The sequence below is a fragment of the Catharus ustulatus genome, chromosome 28 (genome assembly GCF_009819885.2).
Source record: "Catharus ustulatus isolate bCatUst1 chromosome 28, bCatUst1.pri.v2, whole genome shotgun sequence".
NCBI classification, from domain to species: Eukaryota; Metazoa; Chordata; class Aves; order Passeriformes; family Turdidae; genus Catharus; species Catharus ustulatus.
Genome location: NC_046248.1, coordinates 6,570,314 through 6,595,295, shown reverse-complemented (window position 1 = coordinate 6,595,295; position 24,982 = coordinate 6,570,314). Strand labels below are relative to the sequence as shown.

At 56.2% G+C, this 24,982-nt stretch overlaps 2 protein-coding genes across 7 annotated transcripts in view; one reads left to right on the top strand and one right to left on the bottom strand.

The window, feature by feature from the left end:
• The first annotated feature begins 2,431 nt into the window (after positions 1–2,431).
• On the top strand, positions 2,432–11,545 carry LOC117008106 (5-hydroxytryptamine receptor 3A-like). Of its 3 annotated transcripts, none has more exons than XM_042780027.1 (9): positions 2,432–2,597; positions 4,421–4,587; positions 4,715–4,759; positions 5,068–5,177; positions 5,750–5,919; positions 6,135–6,295; positions 6,515–6,725; positions 6,873–7,106; positions 10,458–11,545. In XM_042780027.1, the coding sequence occupies exons 1-9, from the start codon at positions 2,531–2,533 to the stop codon at positions 10,466–10,468; spliced, it is 1,176 nt and encodes a 391-aa protein (XP_042635961.1). In that variant the 5' UTR covers positions 2,432–2,530; the 3' UTR covers positions 10,469–11,545. The 3 variants fall into 3 exon arrangements, with proteins under 3 accessions (XP_042635961.1, XP_032937581.2, XP_042635960.1); XM_033081690.2 differs by lacking the exon at positions 10,458–11,545 and adding an exon at positions 7,280–7,818 and having other exon boundaries at positions 4,424–4,587; XM_042780026.1 differs by lacking the exon at positions 10,458–11,545 and adding an exon at positions 7,280–7,818.
• The window catches only part of ZBTB16 (zinc finger and BTB domain containing 16), a 56,763-nt gene continuing 41,834 nt past the window's right edge, over positions 10,054–24,982 (bottom strand). For all 4 annotated transcript variants that reach the window (XM_033081688.2, XM_033081689.1, XM_033081687.1 and 1 more), the window contains exons 5-7: positions 15,580–15,750; positions 13,292–13,459; positions 10,054–13,025 (exon numbers count right to left, since the gene is read on the bottom strand). In XM_033081688.2, the coding sequence (XP_032937579.1) occupies positions 12,796–13,025; positions 13,292–13,459; positions 15,580–15,750 (569 nt within the window). In that variant the 3' untranslated portion in view covers positions 10,054–12,795. The remainder of the gene's footprint in view (positions 13,026–13,291; positions 13,460–15,579; positions 15,751–24,982) is intronic.

Genomic DNA, 24,982 nt, shown 5'->3' with positions numbered 1-24,982 from the left:
GCCACACTGAGCAGCTGTTCATGGCATTTGGTATGTGCTTTGGTCTTGGAGCTGCACAAGATGAGTGCCAGATCCTGTGTGTCCCCCTGGCCCCTGCAGTGACCCAGGGATGCAGGCAAGCCCAAGCATCCCGGAGGAGCACTGCCCCTGGGTGCAGGGCCCCACGGGAGCGGGGGCTGCTCTGAGCCTGGCTGTGCCCACGCCGCAGCCCTGCCTGCCTGCAGTGTTTATTTCATGTCTTGCAGCGTTAAATCATAGCAGACATGTAATTCGGGGAGCATGAGGCTCCGTAATGGGCGGCCCTAGGCGCGTGATGGGGCCGGGGCCATCAGGCAGCTGTGCTGCCAGGGCTCCTCGCTGATGCTTTATTGTTTTTGACGCCCCGAACGCACTCTGAAAGGCGAGCACTGGCAGCCTGGAGGAGAGCTGCTTCCCTCTCCTGCACCGGCACACACCACAACCGAGGCCTCCCTCCCGGCTCCCACTGCGGTCCCCAGCCTGGCTGCAACACCCCGTCCTGCAGAGAGCCCAGCCATGCTCCTGCCACAGCTCAACGGTGCCCAGCACATTCCATGGCATGGGGTGAATGTAAATGCATAATGCTGCGCACCCTGGACTTGGGATGAGGTCGGTTTGGGGTGAGGAGGGAATGCAGAGCATCACTTGTGCCATCACATGTTGGAGATCTTGTGCTTGTGCCCTTGAAATTGCTGCTCTGGGCTAAAAACCTGCTTGCCCAGCCAGGGAACTTGCTCGCAGGAGAGAGGCCGGAGTGCTCATCCATCCCGGCACAGAGCCGCTGCCATGCCTGGCTGCAGCGGAGCCTGGACAGGACACAGGGCTGAGCTGTGGGAAGCCCCAGGCACTGAGCACTTCGATTCCCAGAAAAGCAATTACCGTGCAGCAGATTACAGGGCTAATAAAATCCCATTATGCTATTTCGGAAAGTAAATCTGATCTGGGCGCTGCCGATTGATATCAGCCGTCCCACAAAATGTCCCGCAAGAGCCCCCTGCGTGCGCACGTAACATGAGGCTACAGTAGATCACGCTAATTAGGTATCCAATAACAGGAGGGCTGATAGGAACTACATTAAAATCTCTTTAAGATGAAGATGTAAAACCCAAGGGGGAAAATTCAGAGTTAATGGTGCTGCAGCAGAGGCTCCACTGGAGCGCTCCACGCCCCCTCGGCCTCATCCTGCCGGCTGCAGACGAGGAGGATGGAGGAGAGGGCGCAGAGCGGGGCACAGTCCCCCCACCCTGGTGGCGCTGCCCGTGATTTCCATTACCCAGATTCAATAAGGGGAGAGCGCTATGAGCTGCTGGCGCTCCCTGGGAGGTGACTCGCCTGCCACTAACGGAGCCGAGAAATCAAATTAGCCCCAGCTCTGCTCTCGCTCTCTCCCTGACACCGCTGTTGGCAGCCAAGGGGGAGTTCATCAGGGCCCCGCACTAATTCTTATCTCGTTTAAGTGACTCCATGCCGGCATCTGATGCAATTTGCTCTACGCCACTGCTGCAGGCTTTGGTCCCTGCCCGCCACTTCCCCAGGATTTCCAGCAGCTGGCAGCTTTGTTGGGGCACAGGCACCTGCAACACACACAAGCACAGTGTAGACATACAGGAACACAGAAGATTATAGAGGCTTGGGGTCCAGGGGAAGCTCCCCCGCCAGGCAGAGGGACACTGCCCAGCCCAAGGCTATGGGGCTGTGACATGGAGGGATGGGTGCACAGCCTGAGCAGGGCACCCACCATGGGTGGACACCGAGGACCTTTTGACTCTCAGTAATACCTGACCAGGCTTTGCTTCTACTCTTGTTTGCCCTGAGGAGTTTCGGGAAACTGAAACCATTTGGCACTTTGTTTGCTGAAATTGACAGCACAGACAAAATTGTGGTGAAAATGTGGTGAAATCCGAGGGTAGGTGCAGGTCGGAGGGTTGGGGGAAAGCTGCTGCCCCAGGCAGGGGTGCAAGGGCTGGGTTCACACGCTGCCCCCACCTGCGACTGTCAGAGTCACTGTCAGTGGGACAGACCCACTTGCTGCAGGGTGCGACGGGGAGCCCGGGACATCCAGAGCTCCCCTCTCCCCTGCTGATGGAAGCCCACCTTGTATCAGTACCACAGCCCTGGACACGTTCCCCTCCCCTGTCTCTCTTCCCCATCTTTCCAAGTGCTGAGGATCTCCTGGCACAGCCCTGGCACCTGCAGCACCTCTCCCCGCATCGTGCCCCCCACTGCACACGGGCAGGATGCCCGTACCCCTAAAGCCGCTTTCCCACAAGCAGGCACCTGGGCAGAGGACGGGGAAGCTCTTTTGGAGCTGGGCGGGGGTGGGGGGATAGCTGGGTGGGCCCCACTCGCGTCCTTCCAGCCTGAAACTTGATGCAGCGGGAGAGGCTGATCGCGAGATTAACTGGGCGTTCTCAAAAACCCGACGGCGGGGGGAAAGCCACACGAGTGCCGCCTGCCTCCCTGCTCCGCTCAGTCCTCCGCCGAGCCGGCGGCGGCTGGAGCCAGCGGATCCATGCTGCCCACGGCTCTCGGGGCTCTCCTGGCCCTGCTGCCGCTCGCCTCGACGCTACAGAGCCCAGGTAAGGCGAGGGACCCGTGGGCAGCGCTGGGGAGATGAGGCAGAGCGGGGAGCTCCTGGCACGGAGCAGCACCTTCCCAAAACCTGAGCCGTGCTGAATGGCAGGGAAAGGCTGCTTTTTAGGGAAACCTTCGTGCTGTTGGGAAGGGACATACCTGGGAGAAGCTGGAGCGTGGGAGAGCTCTGGGGCAGAGCCTGGAGGAGCATCGTGCGTGGGTAACACTGGCAGTGAGGAAATGCAGCCTTTAACCAGCTCTGCTCTGTGGGTCATCACCGCGGGGTCTTGAGGAGCTCTGGAGCTGTGCTGAGAGCCGTCCTGAGGACAGAGAGAGGCATGGGGGTCTCTTGCCTGCTCTCCACTGCCTGAGAGATGCTGCCTGAGCCCCGGTGAAGGGCTTTCTTCAATGCAGTGTTTAGTAGCTCATAACCTGGAGCTGGGTTTGGGCTGTGCCTATAGTTGGTAATTGCAGCTCTGTGCAGTGCAAAATTGATGGCCAACATACTTCCTTGTTATTCCATTATTATTTTCTCATCTAACATTCCTGGGAAATAGCACAAAAATGCTTGAGCTGAAACTGTTCAGCAGGCTAGTGACTCACATCTCTGGATAGGTTGTGTAGCTCCTGTCACCCAACTCCCAAACCTTCTCCCACTGTTAGCACATCACAGGTGGCAGAAAAGGAGCGGGAACAGTGGTACTCTCACCTTGGCAACGCTGGCCAGGAGGCAGGAAGGGCTGTGCAGATAGATCACTGTGTTAGGGCTGTGCCAGGGTTGTGCTGAGTTGCACCGGGTGAGTTGCCGGCACAACCTTGGCACAGATTTGGTTTGGGCTGACCAGCACTGTGTCTAGAGCGGAGACAAAGAGCATCTGAGGTGAACCCAGCCCAGTCCTCCCTCTGCAAAGTCATTTCCCTGCTGTCAAAGCATCCCGATGGGTGATGGGTGGGGTGGATGTGAAGAGAAGAAGGTGAAAAGAGGAGCGTGAGCATGAGCCAGCTGCCACCAGCTGCAGCAGGAAAGGTCACTTGGCCCAGGCTGTGGCGATGGCAGCATCTCTGTTTCCTCTCCTCACCCTAATTGCTGCCTCTTCCCCCGTCTCACTGCCTCTGTTGGTTCATGCCTGCCTGGGCGAGCATCGCGCACCTGGCTGGCTCCCCAGTACTACCACTCATGAGCAATGTCAGAGGGGCTGAGGCTGCTGCTTTTCCTCTTTTTTAGCGTAAAACACAGATTAAAATTCCCTTCCAGCAGCTTTTCCCAAGTTCCCATAGATCTGCTCCAACTAGTCTCTTCCATTATGGTGGAATTGGACTCTGGGGCTGGGTGTGCTACAGAGTACAGCCACAAGTGTAGCACTGCTGCCCTGGCCCAGCCGTGGCATTCCAGGTGCCTGACGGTGAGGACACAATGCTGAAAACAATTTTCCCATGGCTGATGCTGCTGGCACCAGTGAAGGGATGGTTTTCACAGGAAGAAAACACCAAGAGACTCAATAAATGAATTTAGCATCATGCTTCATCTCTAACCTTCACCTGCTGAGCAGAGAAATGCCCCTGGAGGGAGTGAATGGTATGAAACTTACCCAGGGGCAGTTTGTCATTGACAACCTGCACAGCACAGGGCATCAGTAACATGTTAGGTGATGGTTCTGGTACCCGGCTTGCTTCCCATCAGGATGCTCCTATTTAAGTTGGATGGGGAGCCCTACCTGGTAAGTGAGGGCAGGCAGCTGGCAGCATCCTGCAGCCACCCCAGAGTGATGGCAGCCACTGCCCCAGTGCGAGCAGCCTCCCTCGCTCCCTCCTCCCTCGCTCTGCTCAGCAGGTACCCAGCACGGGGGCCGGGTGCTGGAGCCCTCCGAGCCCGCCCTGCGCCGCCTGGCCCATCACCTCCTGGCCCACTACCAGAAGGGCACCCGGCCTGTGCGGGACTGGCGAACGACCACGAATGTGGCCCTCGACCTCATGGTCTACGCCATCCTCAGCGTGGTGAGTCCTCCTCGCATGTCCGCAGGGAGGGGAGCGGTACCTGGCCTGCAGCACCCTCCTGGCATGCTCTGCCCAGCTCCTGGAGTGTCAGTGCCCCCATCCTGACACTGTTCCCATCTTCCTGCAGGATGAGAAGAACCAGGTGCTGACCACCTACATCTGGTACAGGCAGGTGAGTAGCCATGAAGCCTTTCCCCTTCCTTGGTGGCCCTTCTCGGGGTCAAGCACCCCCAAACTCCCACGTTTTCCTGTGAGAGAAGTGTGCAGTCCTGCAGGAGAGCAGTGAGGGGTCCTGGGGGCTGGTGATGTAGCACGAGGACCTCAAGGCTCAGCTTTCATGCTCCCTGTTTTGCACGGTTGGGTGTTGTGCGAGCCAAAGGAAAGTCTTCCCTCCCTCCCATGCTTGGTGCTAGACTGGGGTCTGTGTGCTGGTGGAGTGGAAGGACCTCACCCACCAAATCCCCTCTCCATTGTCCCCAGCACTGGACAGATGAATTCCTCAAGTGGGACCCAGCTCACTTCGACAACCTGACGGAGATCTCCCTCCCTGTAGAGAGCATCTGGGTGCCTGACATCCTCATCAATGAGTTGTGAGTGCAGAAAAAGTCTCAAGGGAGACAGAGCGGGTCTGGAGCTCCCTCACCCACCATGGGCACGTACCGTCCCATGCTTTGTATTCCTGGCACAGAGCTGGCAGCCTCCCCCAATCCGGGAGCTGCAGATGGGGATTGGCTCCGCAGTTGGGCCATTTCCAATGCTGGCTAACCACAACTGTTGGTAATTACCCTCACTGTGCAGGGGGTGAGATCCAGATATCAGGAGAAAAGCTTTGTGAAGGCAGTACAATGCAGGGGCAGCTGCAGAGCTGCTGGCCCTTCCCATGGAGCTATCCGGTGTCCTTCCCCCTCTGTGGGGATTTAAATTGTTCCCAGTGCCTCCTGAGGGCTCTGGGACAATGACACTGACACTTCTTGGGCTGGGAGAAGGCAGCAGTCTGGGCGGTGCAGAGGTGATGGGAGGCAGAAATACCTGCAAGGTTATTACCAAAAAAACAGAGCAGGGGGCAAATTCCTGGATCTCGATCAGTTGCCCCCTGAAATGCCGCTGGAACCCGTGCCCAGAGTGCTCTCCAGCCCACATCTCTGTCCCTCATATCCCTCAGTGTGGATGTTGGAAAGTCCCCGCACATCCCCTACGTTTATGTCAGCCATCACGGGGAGGTGCAGAACCTCAAACCCATCCAGGTGATGACCGCCTGCAGCCTGGACATCTACAACTTCCCCTTCGACGTCCAGAACTGCTCTCTCACCTTCACCAGCTGGCTGCACCACAGTGAGTGCCGGGACGGCCGCGGCGGGGGGCTCGGGGGAGCGGGCGGACCTGCGGGGCCGGAGCTCCGTGCAGAAGGCGGCTCGTCCCTCTAGATGGCCCCAGCGGATCGGGGAAGCGCGCAGGGAGGGCAGGCACGGCACGGTGCCGAGCTGCCGGCAGCTGCCGGCGCTTTGGGCGCGGTGCCCCTGGTTCTCACCTCTCCTCCGCTCCCCCAGTTCGTGACATCAACCTCTCGCTGTGGCGGCAGCCGGAGCTCGTCAAGTTCGACCGAAGCGTCTTCATGAACCAGGGCGAGTGGGAGCTGCTCTATGTCCTCAGCCGCTTCCGGGAGTTCAGTGTCAAGAGCAGCGACAGCTACGCTGAGATGAAGTTCTATGTAAGAGCCTTTGGCCACTGCGTTTCTCGGGGATTTGCCCCATCCCTGTCGCTGCTCTGTGCTCCAGCTCCTGCCTGCACGTGGGAGGCTCCTGCTAGCGAGCCCTTCCTCTGGCCCACCTTACTGCCTCCCACCATCCTCACCCGCCTTGGCAAAGAGCCACACCAGCTGAAGGCCTCATTTCAACCCTTCACAGCCTTTTCTGTCTCTGTCCTGCAGGTAGTCATCCGGAGACGCCCCCTCTTCTACACCGTCAGCCTGCTGCTCCCCAGCATCTTCCTGATGGTTATGGACATTGTGGGCTTCTACCTACCTCCCCACAGTGGTGAGAGGGTCTCTTTCAAGATCACCCTCCTGCTCGGCTACTCGGTTTTCCTCATTATTGTATCCGACACATTGCCAGCCACTGCCGTCGGCACGCCGTTGATAGGTACGGTGTGCAGCGATCCCACCGATCCCTCTGCCACGGCAGTCATGGGCAGACACCACCCTGACAGCTGAGCAGGGAGGGTTTGCTTGGGCCTGTGCTCTGTGCACGAGCCTTTGCAGGTCACTCACCTCACTGATGCCTCTGCAGGCATCTACTTTGTAGTGTGCATGGCACTGCTCGTCATCAGCCTGACAGAGACCATCCTGATTGTGCGCCTGGTGCACAAGCAAGACCTGCAGCCCCACGTGCCTGAGTGGGTGAAACACCTGCTGCTGGAAAAAGCCACCATCCTGCTCTGTATCCGGGACAGGAAGAAATTCAGCCAAAGCAGGACGCCAAGCTTGGACACCTCCAGGCAGGTGGAGAACCATGACAGCACAGGTAAGGGATGTACAGAGAGGACCTGTGGGAACAGAAGTAGTTTAGGTGCTCTGCAGTCATCTACACCTACACAACCATTCTTTGTAGGGTGGAGTGGGTGACTAGCTCACCCTCACAAATCCCAGTTCCCCATCTAAATAGGTTTTTCACGTTTGCTTCTCTTGATCCCTCAGCCAAGCCGACCCCCTACGTCTGTGAGGACCCCCGGGAGTGCGGGGCAGCGGGGGGCACGAGGTCTGCACTGGCCTTTGCTGGCCGGGCAGAGGGCTCAGCAGCACTGCAGGAGGTGCTGCGCGAGACCACGGCTATCCGCCAGCTCCTGGAAAAACGGGAGGAATTCCGAGACGTCGCGCGTGAGTGGCTGCAAGTGGGCTACGTGTTGGATATCCTGCTGTTCCGCGTGTACTTGGCAGCCGTCCTGGCTTACAGCATCACGCTGGGTACCCTCTGGTCGGTGTGGAGGGATGCCTGAGCAGTGTCCATTTTTCAGGGCGGGAGACGGGGGATGTCACTCTGGTGGGCTCTCCCTGGCTCTGGGATTCGCCCGTGTCTGTCGACCCAGGCGGGCACATCCCTCACGCCCCTCAGCTCCGCAGCGGGAACACGGAGCTGAGCAGGAGCCCCCAGGACCTCATGACCCTGCCCAAACCTCTCTCCATGCTTCCCCCGCCAACCCCGGGAGCGCCCCCGGCGCGGCCACGGCCGAGGCTTCAGCACCGTGGACAGCGGCCCCTCCGCCCGGCGCCGCCGCCGCCCGGCCCGGGGTCCCCGCATCGGGTGGGGTCCCCCCGCCATCGGGGGATCCCCACCGCCCCTGGGGTCCCGCTGTCCTAGGCTTCCCTACCTCTCACCCCGGCTGCTGCCTTTATTCCCTACCCCGGGCCGCCGGCTTGCCCAGCAGATCCCCACCATGCCCGTGTCCAGCACTTTTAGCAGAGCGGAGAGATCCGGTGTCCGGCCGCGGCCAAAGTGGGATGGCACCAGGACTGACTCCGTGAGCACGCGGTACCGGGGGAGGTGTGTGCGGGCAGGACTGTCCGCTCCTGCTGTCCATCTGCCCCTGCCAGGACAGAGGCTCAAGGCGAAGAGCAAAGTGCTGCAGATGCCACAAGGGCCCATCCCATGCTCTAGGAGCATCTCTGCATACCGGCTGCAGGTGATGGGGCACAGGTGGGTCGATGCCCCCTGTCTCTCATACATCCACCCTCAAACCCGCCAGCTCCAGAGCAAGACTCCCACTCACCCTCCCTGAGCCATCACCTGCAGGAAAACTTACCTCTGAGTGACGGGGGCTGAGGACGGGTGGAGTGGGCTCCTGCCAGCGCCGGCCCGCACTAACGCGCTGATGGTCTGTAAGTGGCTGCCTATTGATGAGGTGTCCAGTTAAAGAGTTCGTGAGACACTAAATCAGCCCATTGATCCTGCCGAGATCGATGGTGCTACAGACCTGATCAGTGCAGCGGGCAATTAACACCCTCTGGAATGAGCTGCCTTCGTGTAACATCAAACGCTCCAACAGACAAATCCAATGGGGCCATTGACCTGGGTGTGCGATGCCACCCAGCCCGTGTGTTTGACGAGGGTACTGGGCAGCAAGACTCCTGAGCCAGCCTTGCCATCCCTCTCCTGCCCACCGTGACCCCGATGTCACTGAGGCCTGCACTGCAAGATGCTCACCTGTGCTGCTGTATCCCATGGAATGTTTTGGTCCTTGTCCTCCCTGTGCTAGGAAGCCATCATGTACCCAATCTAACCCCCTCAAGCAGCTCAGCAGTCCTTTTTCCTGAAAGGACAGGCTGCCCATGCTGGAGGAAAGTTTGTTTCTTCCTTTGCCCTCTTGCTACTTTGGGAAGTGCTGCATGCAGGAAAAAGTTCTAGGCATCTCTCTGAGAGAAGCCTGGATTTTCCTCTTAAAAAAAAATAAAATCAATAAATCTGAATCTAATCTCCTAATAAAGGTTTAATGAGGACATAATGTTGATGGAACAGAACATTGTTGCAGCATAATCGCTCCCAGCTGCTGCGCGAGCGTGCACACAAAGGCCCGGTCCTACCGCGACTTCCCCGTCATTATAACAACGCCTTTGTGCCAGGCTGAACGCCCGCATGGGGCTTTGCCCCCCTCCTCCCTGCAGGTTGATCACAGCAGGATCAAAGTTCCCCACCACTTGCCCAAAGCCTTCCTGGGAGGCTGTGCTGGGGGCACTGGGGGAGACAGGATCACCATCAGCACCTTGGGATGGACGCGCAGCCCCAAAAACCTGCTGGGAAATGCTGGGGCAGGGGAAGAGCCTGGCCTTGACACTGGCACATGCCACGCATCCCTGGGAAAAACCCAAGGATGCTCTGCACTCGGTGACTCCAGCTGTGCTGTGACAGATGTCTGGCAGCTCCACGGGGCGCAGGCCGGGGCGGGCAGCGCGCACCGGGCACAGGCACGGCTGGCTGGGCTGGCAGCACCCGCTCGGCCCGGCTGCAGCCTGCGGTGCTGTGCGCTTTGCACTGCACAAAAGGAGAGCAGGCGCTGCCGTTAATGTAGTCAGTAAATAAATAAAGGAGGGCTTAAGCTTAGTGTACAGCAATCAGTCGGGAACTACAGGATAATTAACGCAGCAGGGGGCCGGACGGCTCTGCAGGCAGGTTTAAATGAACGAGTTCACTTTCATTGAGGCAAACTTGCTCTGCTCCCTGGTGAGCCACAGGGGCAGCCAGCAGCACAGGCAGCATGCTGAGGATGCTCCCTGCCCATGGGGACACTGACATTCCAGGGAGACCCCCTCACTCACTGGGGTTGGTTTAGAGACAGCACTTCCTCAATTTCCCTTCAGAGCAGGCACCCCCAAACTCAGCACTGTGGGTACCCCATGGCTCACCCCAAGCTGGTGGGATGCTTCCTTCCTCCTCCTCCACTTCCTCTTGACAGGCACAGGAACAGGAGACAGCAGGCTGAGACAACGGAATTAACTTTATTGGTTGTTTTTTTTGTTTTCTAACTGCAGATTCAAGGTATACAACTGAACATTGCTATTTTCCTTATGAGACTTATAAATAAAAATACAAAAAATGTTCACTACAAAAAAATCTACCGTTAGTAGGATGTAAAAAATATTCTCTTTGCTATAGAAGGCACGAACTTCACTTAGTGACACATGGAGAGAAAAAAACCTGCAGCAGTATATTCTTCTTTTTTTTTTTTTTTGTCTTTTTTTTCCTCTGTCAGAAACACTGAAGTCTTACAAAGAAATGCATCTGAATCTACACAGGACGAAGGCAGATGCAGAGAGCTGCAACTAGGAGACACCACAACTGTTTTTTTTTTTTCTTTTTTTTTTCTTTTTCTTTATTTTTCAGGAAACTTTTAGCTAACGGCATCTGTGGCTAGAGGACAGAAAGAGGACTCGCAAGCAGAACCGCAGGGGAGCGAACGGTGAGACAGGAAAAGTCGTACAAAAAATAGGAGCCAATAGATACTCTGAGAAAACCAAAGGGGAACTTGGGCACCTTCTGCGCCCGGGCTCAGAGAGGTGCTGAGGTAGACGGAACGAGGACAGCGACGGACCCGAACCACGAGCGGCAACACAGAGCAACGGGACGGGCAGGCGGGCGCTCACGACACTGACAACAAGCCAGGGGAGAGGGAGCCCGGGACCACGGGGCCCCGCGCGGCGCTTGGTCCTCACTGCTATGATACACATATATATACTTATATATATATATATGGAGGGGTGGCCATAGGGGGCTGCGCCACAGCCAACAGCGCGGGGACGCGCGCCCGGGGTACAGCAGCATCGCTCCAACGCTGACCCCAACACTGTTGCAGCGGGGGCTGTGTCTCTGAGGGAGAGGGATGGTGGGATGGAAGGGGAGGTTAAAGCAAAAAAAAAAAAACAAAAACAAAAACAAAAAGCCACATGAGCTCGGCCACGTGCTCCATGGCACCGTGGCACCCGTGTCTGGCAGCGCCAGGACACCATGTGGACCTGCCGTGCACACGCCAGAAATTGCAGCAACTTTCTATGTGAAAGAACTATTTTCTTTTTTTTTTAATATTTTTTTTCTGTTTTTTTTTTTTTTTCTTAGGCACAACAATTAAACGAGCCGTTCTCCACAGTCACATCCCGGATTGTACAGCAGCGATGCCCGCCCTGCGCAGAGCAGCGACGGTCCCGTGCGCAGGGGCACGCGTGGAGCCGGACTGGGGCGCGAGGGAGGATGCTGCTCCCACAGCTGTATCCCTGCTTGGCACCAGGAGAGGTGGGAAGGGCACCCCAGACCCAGAGGGGCCATCAGTGTCCCTCCAAATGGTATCCAGACACTGTCCCACCCCCCTCCCCGGCTCCTCTTCCCCCCTTTTCACCCAAACGCAGCAAAACAACAAAAAAAGAGCCGCGGGATGGAACCACCAAGCCCGTGGCTGCGCAGAAGAAACACAACGAAAACAAACACAAGAGGTAGCTTCAGAACCAACACCCCCAGCCCCATGGGGCCAGGCAAAAAATACCAGTTTTGGTAAGGATAATGCACAACAGGAGGCTGGCAGGGACACCACTGCCCTGCCACATCTCCACCACCAAAGCTGGGCACGTGGCTGGTGCACCCCAGCCATGCCACCCCCTGTCCCTCCCAAATCAATAAAAGCTCATGAGGTCACAAAAAAACGAGGTAATTTCAAGTAAAATGTGCTAAACGCGGAAATATTCCAAAAGAAAGTTCAAAAAAACCCAAACAAAAAGCAAAAAAAGTGGCGAGCAAAGCCGCCTGCCACTGGGCACCCCTTACTTGTGGGCTCCTGCGGCTGAGGGCTGGGCAAAAAACCCCACACTTGGCACCTTCCTCGGTGCCCCAAATCAGCAGAAGAAAAGAGGATCCCTGCATTCGGAGTGATGCCACATGCTAACAGCTCCAACACCAACACACTGACTGCACATCACCGAACCAACTGCATCTCCCCACGGGGGGCTTCTCCCTTCCCCTGGGAAGGCAGGGAAGGAGGGGGAAATGCATAGAGAGGTCTTTGGTCATGGGCACAGCAGCAGCCTCCTGTGCCCCCTGAGCCCACCTGGACCCCAGGCAACACCTCAAGGCAGCCTGGCTCACAGCCGGCTCCCTGTCCCAAACACCCTCCCCCGGCCAGGATCCCCCCAGGATGTTCCTGCCAAAGCACTTGTGGCTCACAGGGCACTGTGCTCTCCTGCCTGTGATGCCACAGCCTGCGAGCATGAGAACCTGCCAGAATGGGGCCCAAGCCCCACATGGGAGCTCAGGTCCTCTGCAGGGCATCCACGGCAGGGTCTACACCTGGCAGAGGACCCCAGGAATTAAAGCCTTCCCAGAGCACTAGCTGTACACACACTTCCAGGGAAGCACCTCTTTCCTACATGGTCTTCCCAGCAGCACCAGTGGCCAATGCCAAGGATGACAGAGGGCCTGGCTGGGGTTGCAAAGGGTGAAATCTGCCCTGCAGCAAGGGTGAAAGGGCAGCAGGCGCATGAGCAGCTGGGACAGCAGTGTGGATGGGGCTGGGGAAGGGGCCGGTGTGTCCCTGCTCCAGCACGAGCTTCAGGATCCTTCCGGCGAGAAGAAACAAATGAGAACTGAAAACAAACAAGGCCATGGATGCTGCGGGTTTGGTGGGATTTTTTTGCCCAGTCATCTGCCACTTGGCCCTGCTGCCCCTCTGCCTCCTCCCTTAGACGTAGCAGAGGTAGAGATAGGTCTTCTCTATCCGCCAGTCGGTGGGGATCTCCTCTGGCTTGTGGCCCTTCATGTGCTTCTGCATGGCGGAGAGGCTGGGGCAGTACTCCAGGCAGATGGTGCACTGGTACGGGGAAGCGCCGTTGTGGGTCCGAAGGTGTTTGATCATGGCCGAGTAGTCCCGGGAGCGCTGGTGGCACAGCTTGCACTCGAAGGGCTTCTCACCTGTGGGGAGTGGGGATACAGGGGAGTCAGTGGGGGCTCGGGGCCTCCAGGTGCTGATCAATCGACACTGCCGCAGCGGGCACAGCCGATAACCAAGTAATGAACAGCAGAACTGACGGCACTATTGATCCCCCACGAACAATAGTTACGTGCTGGTGCATCCAGGGTTTGTTATCCCTAGCTGCCACCCTGGTCCACATGCCAGCCCTTCTGCCTGGGGACCGGTCTGTCATTGCCAGCACCACCACAGACACCCCAGCACGTACCTGTGTGGACTCGGTAGTGGGTCTCCAGCTGGTGCTTGAGGCTGAACTTCTTGCCACAGCCGTTGCACTCGTAGGGCTTCTCGCCGGTGTGGATGCGCTTGTGGCCCTTCAGCGTGCTCTCGTCCCGGAAGCAGCTGCCGCAGAACTCGCACTCGTAGGGGTGGTCGCCTGCAAGCACACGCGGGGGTCAGGGCTGCCGTGACTGCTGTGTCACACCAAAACCAGCTCCCCAGCCTTTTTACCCCAGCAGCCATCCCGGGGACAGAGCATTCCAGCCTCCCCAGTTCGGTGTGCTGGTCCCTTCATGCCCGCACAGAGGGGATGCTCGGGTCCACGGCACGGTAGAGACTGGAGCGCACTGCAACCCTGCCGCCACCAGCTTCCAGGTTTTTCACCCAGCAGCACCAGCACAGACCCAGCCCTGGGCATCTCCCACACTCCAGACCAGGCAGCTGATAAATGAACTCTGGTTCGGCACCAAAGGCAGAATGATTTGAAGGAAAGGTGAGGGCTCCAGCTACTTATTTATTACAGCCGCGAAGGCAAGGACAATAAAGATAGATTGATCGTCCGAGACTTTGTTCATGAATATTTAAATATTACTGATTTGTCTTGTCACTGTAATTACAATTTCTCTGTGCCGCATATCCTACAAGCACAGTTTATGGTAAAGAATGGCGAACTGTATTTCACTTGTCCTGCTGCAGATGCGCGGAGCTGCCAAGCGTGTAATGTTCCCTGCATTTCATACATTTTCTTCAGCTGTGAAGGCTTAAGTCATCCACAATGACCTACGTTTTTTCATTATCCCCGTGTCAAACTGCACTCGTGCCTGGGCATAAATTGTCCTTCTCGTTATATACTCACATGCCTGTGCTTTCGCTTCCTCTTTAAAATGATATTTTACTCTCTCCCCATTTGCCGCAGCCCGGTGCTGCGGCCCCTCGCCCCCTCCCGCAGCTGCTGCCTGGGCACCTGGGGGAGAAGGATGCTCAGCACGCAGTTTGGAGCCCCCTCCACAGCAATGCAGGCGGTGCCTGTGGGCTGTTGTTGACTTGTGCCTCCCCATGCCCAGCTCCACACTGCCACTTTGGCTTTTGGTCCTACAGTCAAAGACAGCAATTTTTCAGCCAGAGGCAGCCAGCATTTCCACCTGCCCACTTTTCAGGGGAGCCTGACCCACGGAGCACCCTGGCCCTGGGACAAGAGGGAGCATTCTGCAGCTGTGCAGGATGGCACCACATGGCACGATTAAATGTTCCTAAAGCGCCGATGATCCCAGTGTTTTTTCACAGCCAGGAGCTGCTAAAGCGGCAGAGGTTGGGGTGGGACACGCGCAGCCCGACCCGCAGCCCAGGTCACCGGATTACTGGCTATAAATAGCTCCGGCGCTCAGCATTAACATGCTTATCATCAACACAGGATTCCCATTTCCCACATCGGGACCCCTAGCCCACGTGTGGGTCTGGCAGCTGCCAGCCACAGGCTGAACAGAGTCACCCTCCGTGACACCACCCGCACAACCCCAGCAGCCACCTTCACATCCCTTTTGGAGACTGTGTGCATGCCCTGCCTGACGAGAAAGAAGGGGCATCCCTGCTCAGCATGCATTTGGTTCCCTGTCAGCAACAGCAGTGGTGTCAAGGAGGGCACACGAGCCTCTTGTGTGGGCAAAGGATGGGTGAGGAATGCTTCACCCAGGCAGCTGTGAAGATCCATGGCACTGGCTGTGATCCTGCCCACTCCTGCTCATCCCCCAAGAATCAGCTCTTTCAGGGATGTTCTGTGACTGGCCCCCAATGATGGTGAATGATGCTCTGTGCCATCAGCAGCAGGGAGCTGCCCAGGGATGCTGCTGGAGGAGCTGAGGACACGGCGCGGGCGCTTTGAGGACACGGCGTAAGGCGGCCAAGCCGTGCTCTCCCGCTCGACAATCCTGCAGCCAAGCCCTGCCCCAGTGGGGCCACGGCAGCACCAGCTACACGTAGCGCAGGTCGCCCTAATCCCATTAGGGCCGAGCACCAGCTGATTATGTGCATCTACCGCCGTAAGCTGATGAGGCGGATATGATCGCACACCCCCTAAGAAGGTCACGTGCCACCTCAGACCACATCAACTTATTACACACTGCTTTTTTTTTTTCCGTTTTGTTTTTCAAATCCAAGCCACTTCAGTCACCTCCACGCTTTTAACACAAATCACCTTCCTTCCCCTTACGTCTCTCCCACGCACGGGGAAGGAGCGTCCCTGCTGCCCCAGCCCCGAGCCCCCGGGTGGTGCTGCCGTACCTGTGTGGGAGCGCAGGTGCCTCTTGAGCGCGGTGTGGCTGGGGAAGGTGCGGTTGCACTCGCTGCAGATGTAGCTGCGCACCCCGGCGTGCACCTCCATGTGCTGCTGCAGGGCGCTCTGCGTCTGGAACCGCTTGCCACACAGCAGGCAGAAAACAGCCATGTCTGTACCTGTGCGAGAGGGAGACACCTGCTGAGGCACTGCCTGGCACCCCAGCCCACTGCCCCGCTGTGTGGGGGTCACCAACCACACCTGGCAGCAGAAGGGACTCCAAGAGCTGCAAGGCCTTGGGTGTCATTGGGAGTCCCAACAGCAGGACCCTGGCCACCCTGACCCTGCTGACACTGGCCCTCTGAGGGGAACAGCTGAGGAGGAGAAGCTGCTCTTATTGCCCTGGAGGCAGCTGGGAGCCCTGGTGATGCTGAGGATGCCCAATCACAAGGCAGCAGTTGGGTGATCACTGCACCTCCACACACCTGTGAGAGCTGCTGAGCTCAGACCCTGAGATGCTCAGGGCAAAGAGGACCCCAAAACACACCCCATGAGGCTGCCCTGGGGAGCAGGGGGCAGAATGTGAGAGGGAGATGTGCTGTGTGCAACCCCGAGCCCCAGGGCAGATCCAAGCTCCATGTCATCCCTCTTGGGTACAAACCTGTCTGCAGCAACACAACAGTGACAAAACCCCAACCCAGGTGTTCATACCTTGTCCATACACATCTCAGACCTCTATGCTGTTAAACAGTTTGTTTTCGCTTATGCATAGCTGATTGTTCAGAACTGTGAGTCACTGCAAATTGTATTACGCAGGGAGATTAAGCAAATAAATGCTCGCTTTTTGGAGACATTAAAATGTGAGGACTATGGAAATAAAATTAGCTAGAAAATTGTATTAGCAATTCATTAGCAGCACAAGATGTTCAAGGTAACCAGCAAATCCACGCAGCCTTCAGGAACAGCAGGGGCAGAGGGCTGCTTGCCATGCTGCTAAAACCAACCCCAGGGACATGATGGTCCAGCCTGGCAGGCAGGAGGTGTCAGGAAAGGATGCTCCTGGGCAGATCCACACCTCCAGCTTGGGAACCATGGGACACGGGCATCCTGGAGAGCATCTCGGTTCACACCATCACCTGCTCTGCCACTGTGCCACCACACACCCAGCCGTGGGGGCACGCCGCACCCAGCTCTGTCCTGCTGGGGATGCAGGAGCTCTCTGGGGGGATGCTCAATCCCAGCCTTTCACTGGGCTACCCAAAAATATTCCAAAATCTGAAAAAGCCCCCAGCGAAACGGGAATAAAAGCAGCAAGAGAGGTGGCCCCGCACGGGAGCTGCCTTTCTCCCTCCGCAGGGATTTATCCCAGGGGGGGCTGCAGGCTCATGTGCCCCCCACGCAGCTGCGGACAAAACGCTCCCGAGACAAAAAAAAAAAAAAGCAGGCAGCCCCGAACGGGCAGCGCGGAGCAAATCCCAAGAGGTATGTGGCCCCGCGGCCCTCGGCGGCCCCGGCGGTGACAGCAGGACGGGTCAAAGGTCCCCGGGGCTGAGCCCCCAGCGCCGCGGCCAGCTGCGGAGCGGAGGCCCCGGCCGGCGGGACGCCGGCCCCGATAAATCTGCCGCCAGCAGCCCCCGCTGGGGCCGGGGACAATGGGCTCCCGTGGGGGCGGAGGGCAGGACAATGCCGCCGGGCCGGCGCGCGGGGCCGTAACAAATCCTCCCTGGCACCGTAGGGCCCTCATTTGTGAAACTAATTGGCCCCCGCTTGAAAAAAAAAATAAAAAAAAATGGGCTGACTCCAGCAGCCACAGTGATGCGGACGAGCTGCCTCGTGCGTGCATGGGGGGACGGGGCTGTTTGCTGGAGCTGGACATCCCCAGGTGCTGCTTCCTGAGACCTGCAAAAAACCGTTTTTAATTCCTCTCTTTTTTTCCCCTTCGTCAAGTAATGCATCAGCGAATAAACACCCCGGGCTGGGAGGTCAGCGTGCAGCGGCACGGCTGGGAAGGCACAGGGCTCCAGCTGTGCTCTGAGAGCAGAGCATCTGCGTGGCACAAAGGGCGCACAGGGTGCGGAGATGGCCCCGCATCCCTGCGCGGAGCAGCGGGACACGGAGCGCGGAGCTCGGCAGCGCTCCTCGCAGCCCCGAGGCTGTGCAGATGACATTCTGCAGCAGGCACCACGCCAGCTCGGCTGGTATCATCCCACCGCCGCCCTCGGAGCTGCTTGGTTTTTCTCTAAGCTACATGTCAACTATGCCACACCTTTGGAGGAAGGATGGGAAGTGGGAAAAAATGGCAAAACTCTTGAGAAGGTGCCACATTGGGTGACACAGGGCTCAGCCCTGTGTCCTGCCGTGAGTGCATCCCTGGGCTCCAGCCACAGAAGCCCTGAGCCAACCCTCAGCCATTGGAAGAAAAATCACCCCTGATAAAGAAATGCTGCCGCCCCAAATCAGTGAGAGACGGATTTATTCATTTCCCTGACATTTTAATGGTTTCTCCCCTTTTTGCGGGAAGATGATTACAAATTAAGCAGCATTTAAACGCTTTTTACTGTCAACAATTAAAAGGGGTGAAGGCGGGCGAGCAATTCATTCCCCGGGAAACGCGCTGGCTCTCGGCGGGCGCCGCCGGCCCTTCCCTCTACTGTACACCGCACAATGGCCCCGAGCGCGCCATTAATTTTGCAGGACGTTCAAAAGCAAATTAAAATATAAAAAACCCCCGGGCACAAAGATAGATACCGAGGGAGGGGGCGGCGTAGGTCAAGCTTGCAGAATTGAAGTCTTAGCAACTGGGGAGGTTTAAGCAGAGCCCTACACGCTGTGCTCAGCTGCCACCTTTGCCCACCATCCCTGGTTTCTGCGTCCCTGCCAGACCCAGCGCTGTGCCAGCAGATGAAAACCACTAGTGGGGCAGCTGTTAGCACTGCCACAGGGCTCCGAGGTGGAATCTGGAGTGATTCGGGCGTCGGATGCTCTTTTGGTAAGCGTGTTGGCAACACCTTGCGGGGTCTTTTTAAACACGAGGTGGTCCCAAAACTGATTTTTAGGGGAAGGATGCTTGATGGAGGGAGGGAAAACCCTATGGCTGCAAGCCCGGAGATGCACATCCCTGCTCTCCAGCAGCTTGGTCCCCAAGCAGCGTAATCGCCAGAGATGTGATGACGAGCGAGATGCGACGTGTGACAGCGCGCCCCGTCCGAGCCACAGCGAGGGATGCTGCGGCACCGCCCCCGCCCCTGCCTCTGCCAAAGCAGGAATTAAACTCCAAACCGGCGTGGAGACGGGCAGGGAGGCAGGGTGGGGCGGGTCCCCCTCGGCACTGGGCTCTGATGGTTTATGGATGCGGGAGGTGCACCGCAGGAGAAAGGCGACACGTCCCCTTTAAAAGGAAATATAATTTACAGTGTGCAGCCAGGCGGGCCATAGTTTCAATCTCGTTTACTATAGAGAAAACTCTGCTAGCTGTTCTCTATCCCACAAATCCGATTTAATCAGACAAGCCAGCCAGCGTGGCTTGAAGTAAAAACGGATAATTAGTAAACAGAGAGCTACTTCAGTGCTTCATTGGCATTCGAGCCGGGCTAGTGTGTCGCATTTAAAATGCAGTCTGATGAAGTTTACAAAATCAAACCATTTGTTACTCCTATTGAAGAGGCTTCAGGCCACTTGCAATTAAATTGGAATTAGTGCTTAGAATGAGATACAGCAAATTCATACTAAAAAGGGATCTGACTTTCAGACATTTGACTTCAAGTTTTTCCCCCCACGCTAGAGCACGCGTGCATGCGCTGGCCTGCCGGCCCCCCAGAGTCCCTGGCAGCTCTGCCAAGCCCAGACCTGCTGTGTGGCTGGGCACTGGGGTGACTCGGACGCTGTGGCAGCAGGAGGGGGTGGACAAAGGGAGCAGTGCCACTCTGCAGGTGCAGCAATCCCCGCTGAGCCCCAGCACGGTGGCAGCACGGGGCTGGCAGTCCCAGTGTAGGGATGTGCAAACCAAACTGCCCCTCCCTGAGTCCTCTTTGTGACTGCTGCCATCCTTCCCTGCCTGTCCTCAGACCTGAAACGTGAGCAGATCCATCCACTGATGAAATAATCAGGAGCATGGAACGAAAGGCTGTGGAGGGGCACACCGTATCACAGTATTATCATGAGCATGAGCATGCTCACACTGAAGGATGCTGACAGAGCCTGTTGCTGCCTCATGCACACACCCTAAAACCTCCAAACCCTCAGCTCAAGTCCTGACAATTCAGAGTCTTCCACAAGGCTCCCTCCTTCACTATTCATGTTGAACATCATCTCCTGCATGGTGCATATGCCAGAGGTGACCTGACACTGCTGCTGTCCTTACAACAAAAGGTGAACGGCTCCAAAACATCCTGGCCATGCAAAGCAGGAACCCAAAGACTGTTGGCACTCCTGAGATGAGATTTCAGGGACATTTGATGATTTTTGTCAGCATGTCAAAGGCTCTCTACTAGCCTCTACCTCCCAGCCAACACTGCTGGCTGCTGCAGCAGGGGAAGCTGCAGGCCCCAGTGTGCAGGAACAGCAGCATCAGGGAGGAAGGTGCCATTGGCAATGGTGGCCAGAGAGTGGCAGAGAACCCTCCCTTCCAGCCCTGCCTACAGGAAGGTTGGGAGAGGCAACAGTGCTGCCAAGGGGCAAATTGCCTGGAGCATCCTTGTCACAGCCCCAGCACCCAAGCACAGCCAGCCTGAAGGTCCCTGACACGAGGGACCCTGGGAACACGGTGCACATCCTCCTGTCATGGAGTTGAAATGCAGACAGCAGAGAAAAGTGGGCACCAGCACAGGCCTGGGGACACTGGTGGCAGCACCAGCAAACAAGGCTGCATTATGCCCCAGGATGATGGAGGATGCATGTGCAGGGTAAGAAAACCAAGCCAGTTTTGGTGTCTGTTTTGAGGATTATTATGAACCCAAGGTGGTGTTTTTGGTGGCAGCACTGAAGTGCACCCACAGGCAGGTGCACAGGAGCCCTCCCTGAATGCTGCTGCTGGGACACAGCACCTGCAGACGCCTGCCTGGATGCAGGGGTGCTGTGCAGAACTGTGTCATGTGGTGCCACCTGCTCCAGTGCTATGAGGGGTGATGGCATTCATTACTGTGCTGACAAACAGCCACCACAACCTTCATGGTTCATTGGAGAAAGGGGGGAAAACCCCCATAAGATAAACTCAGGAAATGCGTGCATTTTGTGCCAGAGACACCAAATCATCCCAGTTTCAAAGGCTGCCTCTGGACTCCACAGCTCAGCTTCTGTGCTAATTAACATCTTTATGGAAGGCAACTTCTCCCAAGGGGGCATTTGTTTGATTATTATTATTTACTTAGAGATAGCACAGCCTTCTTCCCAACTTTAACCGACTATGGAAAATTAATTCTTAAAAAGCAGCCGACGCCGCCTGCTCTCCCGCCCTGCTGGTTTTCCTCCTGGGCTGGACGTGGACACTCTGGCTGCAACAGGAGGGCAGGGCAAGCTTTTGGCACTGCCTGCTGCCTCCATGCCAGCTCACCCTTTTACAAGTGCTCTGGTGTTTCAGAGCACTTGTACAACACTGATCTTGCAAGCACAGGGGATTAACAAACCCCCCAAAAGAAATGCCTCATGTTTTGGTCTTGCAGTGCTGCTTCAAACCCAGTCATGCTCTCCCCATTGCCCAGGGCATGAAGCACATGGAGATGTAAGGGATGCTGATGCCCACAGCAGCCTGGGCAATGGCTGCCAGGCCCTGAGCTGCAGCTCTGGCATGGGCAGCTCATGCCTGCTGGGGGTGATTTATTCCAGGGGCCATCTGGACCTGGGGGACAATGTGGTTCTGTATCCTTGTGAACTGGCTCATTAGTCACACCCTTGTAGCTTGACCTCTCTTCCTTTGACTATGGTAGGAGAAGACCATCCCCTTCTTGTCTCCCTTTTGGTGCCCATTGCTTCCCCATGCCCAACTGGTGGCACCTTGTGCCTTCCCCACCACCTCCATCTCCATCATTGTTACCATCACCATCTCCATCATTGTTACCATCACCACCACCATCACCACCACCACCACCATCACCTTCCCTCACCTTGTTCCCTGCAATCACTCAAGCACAGCGATTAGGAGGGCACGTGCAGGGAAGGAGGGAGCCAGGCGACGATAAGCGGCGGTGGCTTTATGGCAACAGGCACACAACTCATTCGTTTCATGTTTTGCAGAATATAAAAGCGCCGAAACATCTTAATTTTAAATTCTTATCATTGAATTTACTGCTTTTCTCTCGCAATGATTTGTGTTGCTTTTTAATTTTTACAGTCTCTACAGAAGCCAGATGCTACCGCCTAGGGCCAAAATAATAAAAACCCGCTGCAGTCGCGAGTTACAGAACAAAAAGGAAACGCGCGGCTGACAGAAGTTAATATCTCAATTTAACAGTGCTGCTCCGCTAATGATCCTTTGATATGTGTTTATTTAGAAAGGTCTGATCTTGACCTTGAAAGCAAACTAAACCGCAAAGTCTTTATGAGAGGAGAGAAAGACTTTATTTATAGACTGGCTTTGCGTCAATCACGGCGGCAGCTGGACCCGCGCTGGGCGAGGCTCTGCGGCTGCCTGCGGGCCCAAATGGGGCGTTCCACCAGAAATGTGTTTTTGGGAGGGCAGCTGGACATGGGGGAGCACAGGGTGTCCCCATCTCCAGGGCAGGAAGCTGAGCGCACCATGGAGATGCACTCCAAGGGATATGGGCAGCTCTGAGGGATGCTCCTGGGGGACAGCACAGGTCCAGACACACCCCTGTCCCCAGAACAAGCCACCCTGGAGCGCTGCATGCCTAACCCCTTCTTCCAGCACTGGAAATTCTGCCTCTGCTCCCCAGTCCATTCCCTGGATGTGACCCCCAGGCTTTGGAAGGAAGGGATGTGTTCAGCATCACCCCACCCCACACTGACAAAGCCTGAGCAGCCTTTCCTCCTCTTCCTGGAGAAACTGAGTGCTATGCAAACCTGGCAGAGGGAGTTTTTAAGGGCCAATCTTTTTTATTGCATTTTCACCTCCTGGTTGGGGGAGGTAGGAGGTTTCTGAGCTTTTAATGCTTCCAGCCTGGGATTGCACTGTGGACACTTCACACCTATGGTGTGCTGTGTGCTCCAGCCCAATTTCCATTTTCTTTCAGGCAAAACAGCTGCTTGAGCTGTTTGCAGCCCCTAAAACCTTCTGGCCAAAGCTGCAAAGTGGTAATCCCAAAGCCTTTTTATTGTACTGAGTATCTATCAAAATATATCAATACATGTTAAACTCATTCAGGCAGACTCACGATCATCCTTGGCAAAAACCATCACTCAGCTGTTTCAGCCCTAAAGGTACCGATGCAAAACTGTCCCCTTTCCTGGCAAAACACATCACCTGATCAAAATGCAGTAATCTGGTATCTGAACATCAGAACATCTACGTGCAACCTCCCTTTTGTGCTGCTTTCCCCTAAGCTCACACCATTCTGGAGAACTCCAGATTCACCCCTGCCACTCCTGAGGAAACTCTGCACTGGGACACCTCTGCCCTCCCTGAGAACCAGCAAACCACCAGCAAATCATGGTGGCATTTCTGGCCACTGCATCAGATGGGATGGTGTCACACTTACTTGTCATCACTGCACAAGCTTCCCAGATTTCCTCCTCCCAGTTGGAATTTGGACTGAAATCAGCTGAAACAACAATCTGACTTTCTGCTGAAAACCCAGAGTATTTCCACCCTGCTTCTGAACTGTTGTTCAGCTGATGTGCTAGAAACTGCTCCATCTCCCAAAAAAGAGCTTTAGTGAGGAGACTGAGGAGGTCTTCCCATGGGGGACCACCACCACCATCACCATCACCATCACCATCACCATCACCATCACCATCACCATCACCATCACCATCACCACTGCCATCACCCCACCTGGCAGAGAGCACCACCTGCCCACTGCCAATCCGTTCCACTTGTGCATCCCTCCTGTTCAGGGTGGCACCATCTGGCATCCTCCAGCCCCACGGGGTTGCCACAAATCCCTGCTCCACACCCCAACCAACAGAATGACATTTTTGGTGCTGGGGTGGCTGCCTGGCAGAGCCTGGCCAGTGGAGTGACCGGCTGCCGCGAGGCACAAAGCCGGGACTCGCAGCATCTGCTTATTATTCCTGCACTCCCATCATTAAAAAAAGAGAAAAGATGAAAAGGCCCCCTTGGCAAAGCCGGGGAGATGTGGAGCAGCACCGAGCGCAGCCTGGCCCCCAGTTGTTGGGGGTTTTTGTACAGCGGGGAGACGCGAATCCTGGGGGACAAAAGTAACTGCTAAGGTAAGTTAAACCTTGTCGAGATGAACTTTCCTGCTACTTTTAATTAAAAGTTCTTTGGAATTAAAAAGGACACTATTCAGGAAAGGCTGAAAAAAAAAATTCATTGACACCAGCCCGCCCCCCTCCCCTTTTTCCCAAGGAAAAGAAAAAGCTGTTTTTGTGTGTCTGCTCACCCAGCCCGCACTGTACAAAAGGAAGCGGATTTGCAGCAAGACACATGAGATGACCCCCTGACCCCGAGCCGCTGAAAAGTCCTCAATGGCATAAATACCAGATAATCAATCACATACCAGGAGGGCCGGTCCCCCTGCCCTCGCCCCCGCCGCCGGGTTTATGAGAGATGCACTGTAAACGGACACCGGCTCCTGACGGGAGGCCCCTCTCAGCATTCCTCTGCTGGACCAGGAGACCCCGGCCGCCTCTGAGACCGTGTTTCATCCCTCTTTTATAAAGCCCAGCATGGAAATGCTGAGCATCCTCAAGCTTGCCATAGCTGATCCCTTGTGCTCCAGAGCAAAGGGGGACACAGACATCTCTCTCTGCTCTGGAGAGATGGCCAAGCATTCTCTGTGCCACCACTGGCCAGCACGCGGCCAGACCTGAGCTGGCCATGCAGAAACCAGGGACAGAAACCAGCCCCATTTACAGAAGGCTTTGTTTTTGGGGGGGCTGGCTTTGTGAAACCTTTGTGGGTTCTAGCAGTGACTGCCATGTCACGCTGTGTTCCCTTATGGGGCTCTGACCAGGACCCTGAATGCCAGCAGAGGAAGGCTGCCAAGTCCCTCCGGTGCTCCAGGGCAACAATAGATGTTAAAGCTTTCAAGGGAAGGAAGGGAAAAAAACTTGCAGTGATACCGCACTGGCTTGGTTAAATGGGGAGCCACTTGGCAACTAAATTTGATAATGCCTTTGTCCATGGGTCAGAGGTTAAATATGTTCACACTAATCCCCTTCATCTAGAATTAAAGGACAAGAAAGATTTCTCCGTAGCTTAGCAAGAGGGCTTTTCTCATCGCGCTTTAAATAGTATTTGCACAGGAAAATTAAAGGCAGACCATTGGCCTCGAT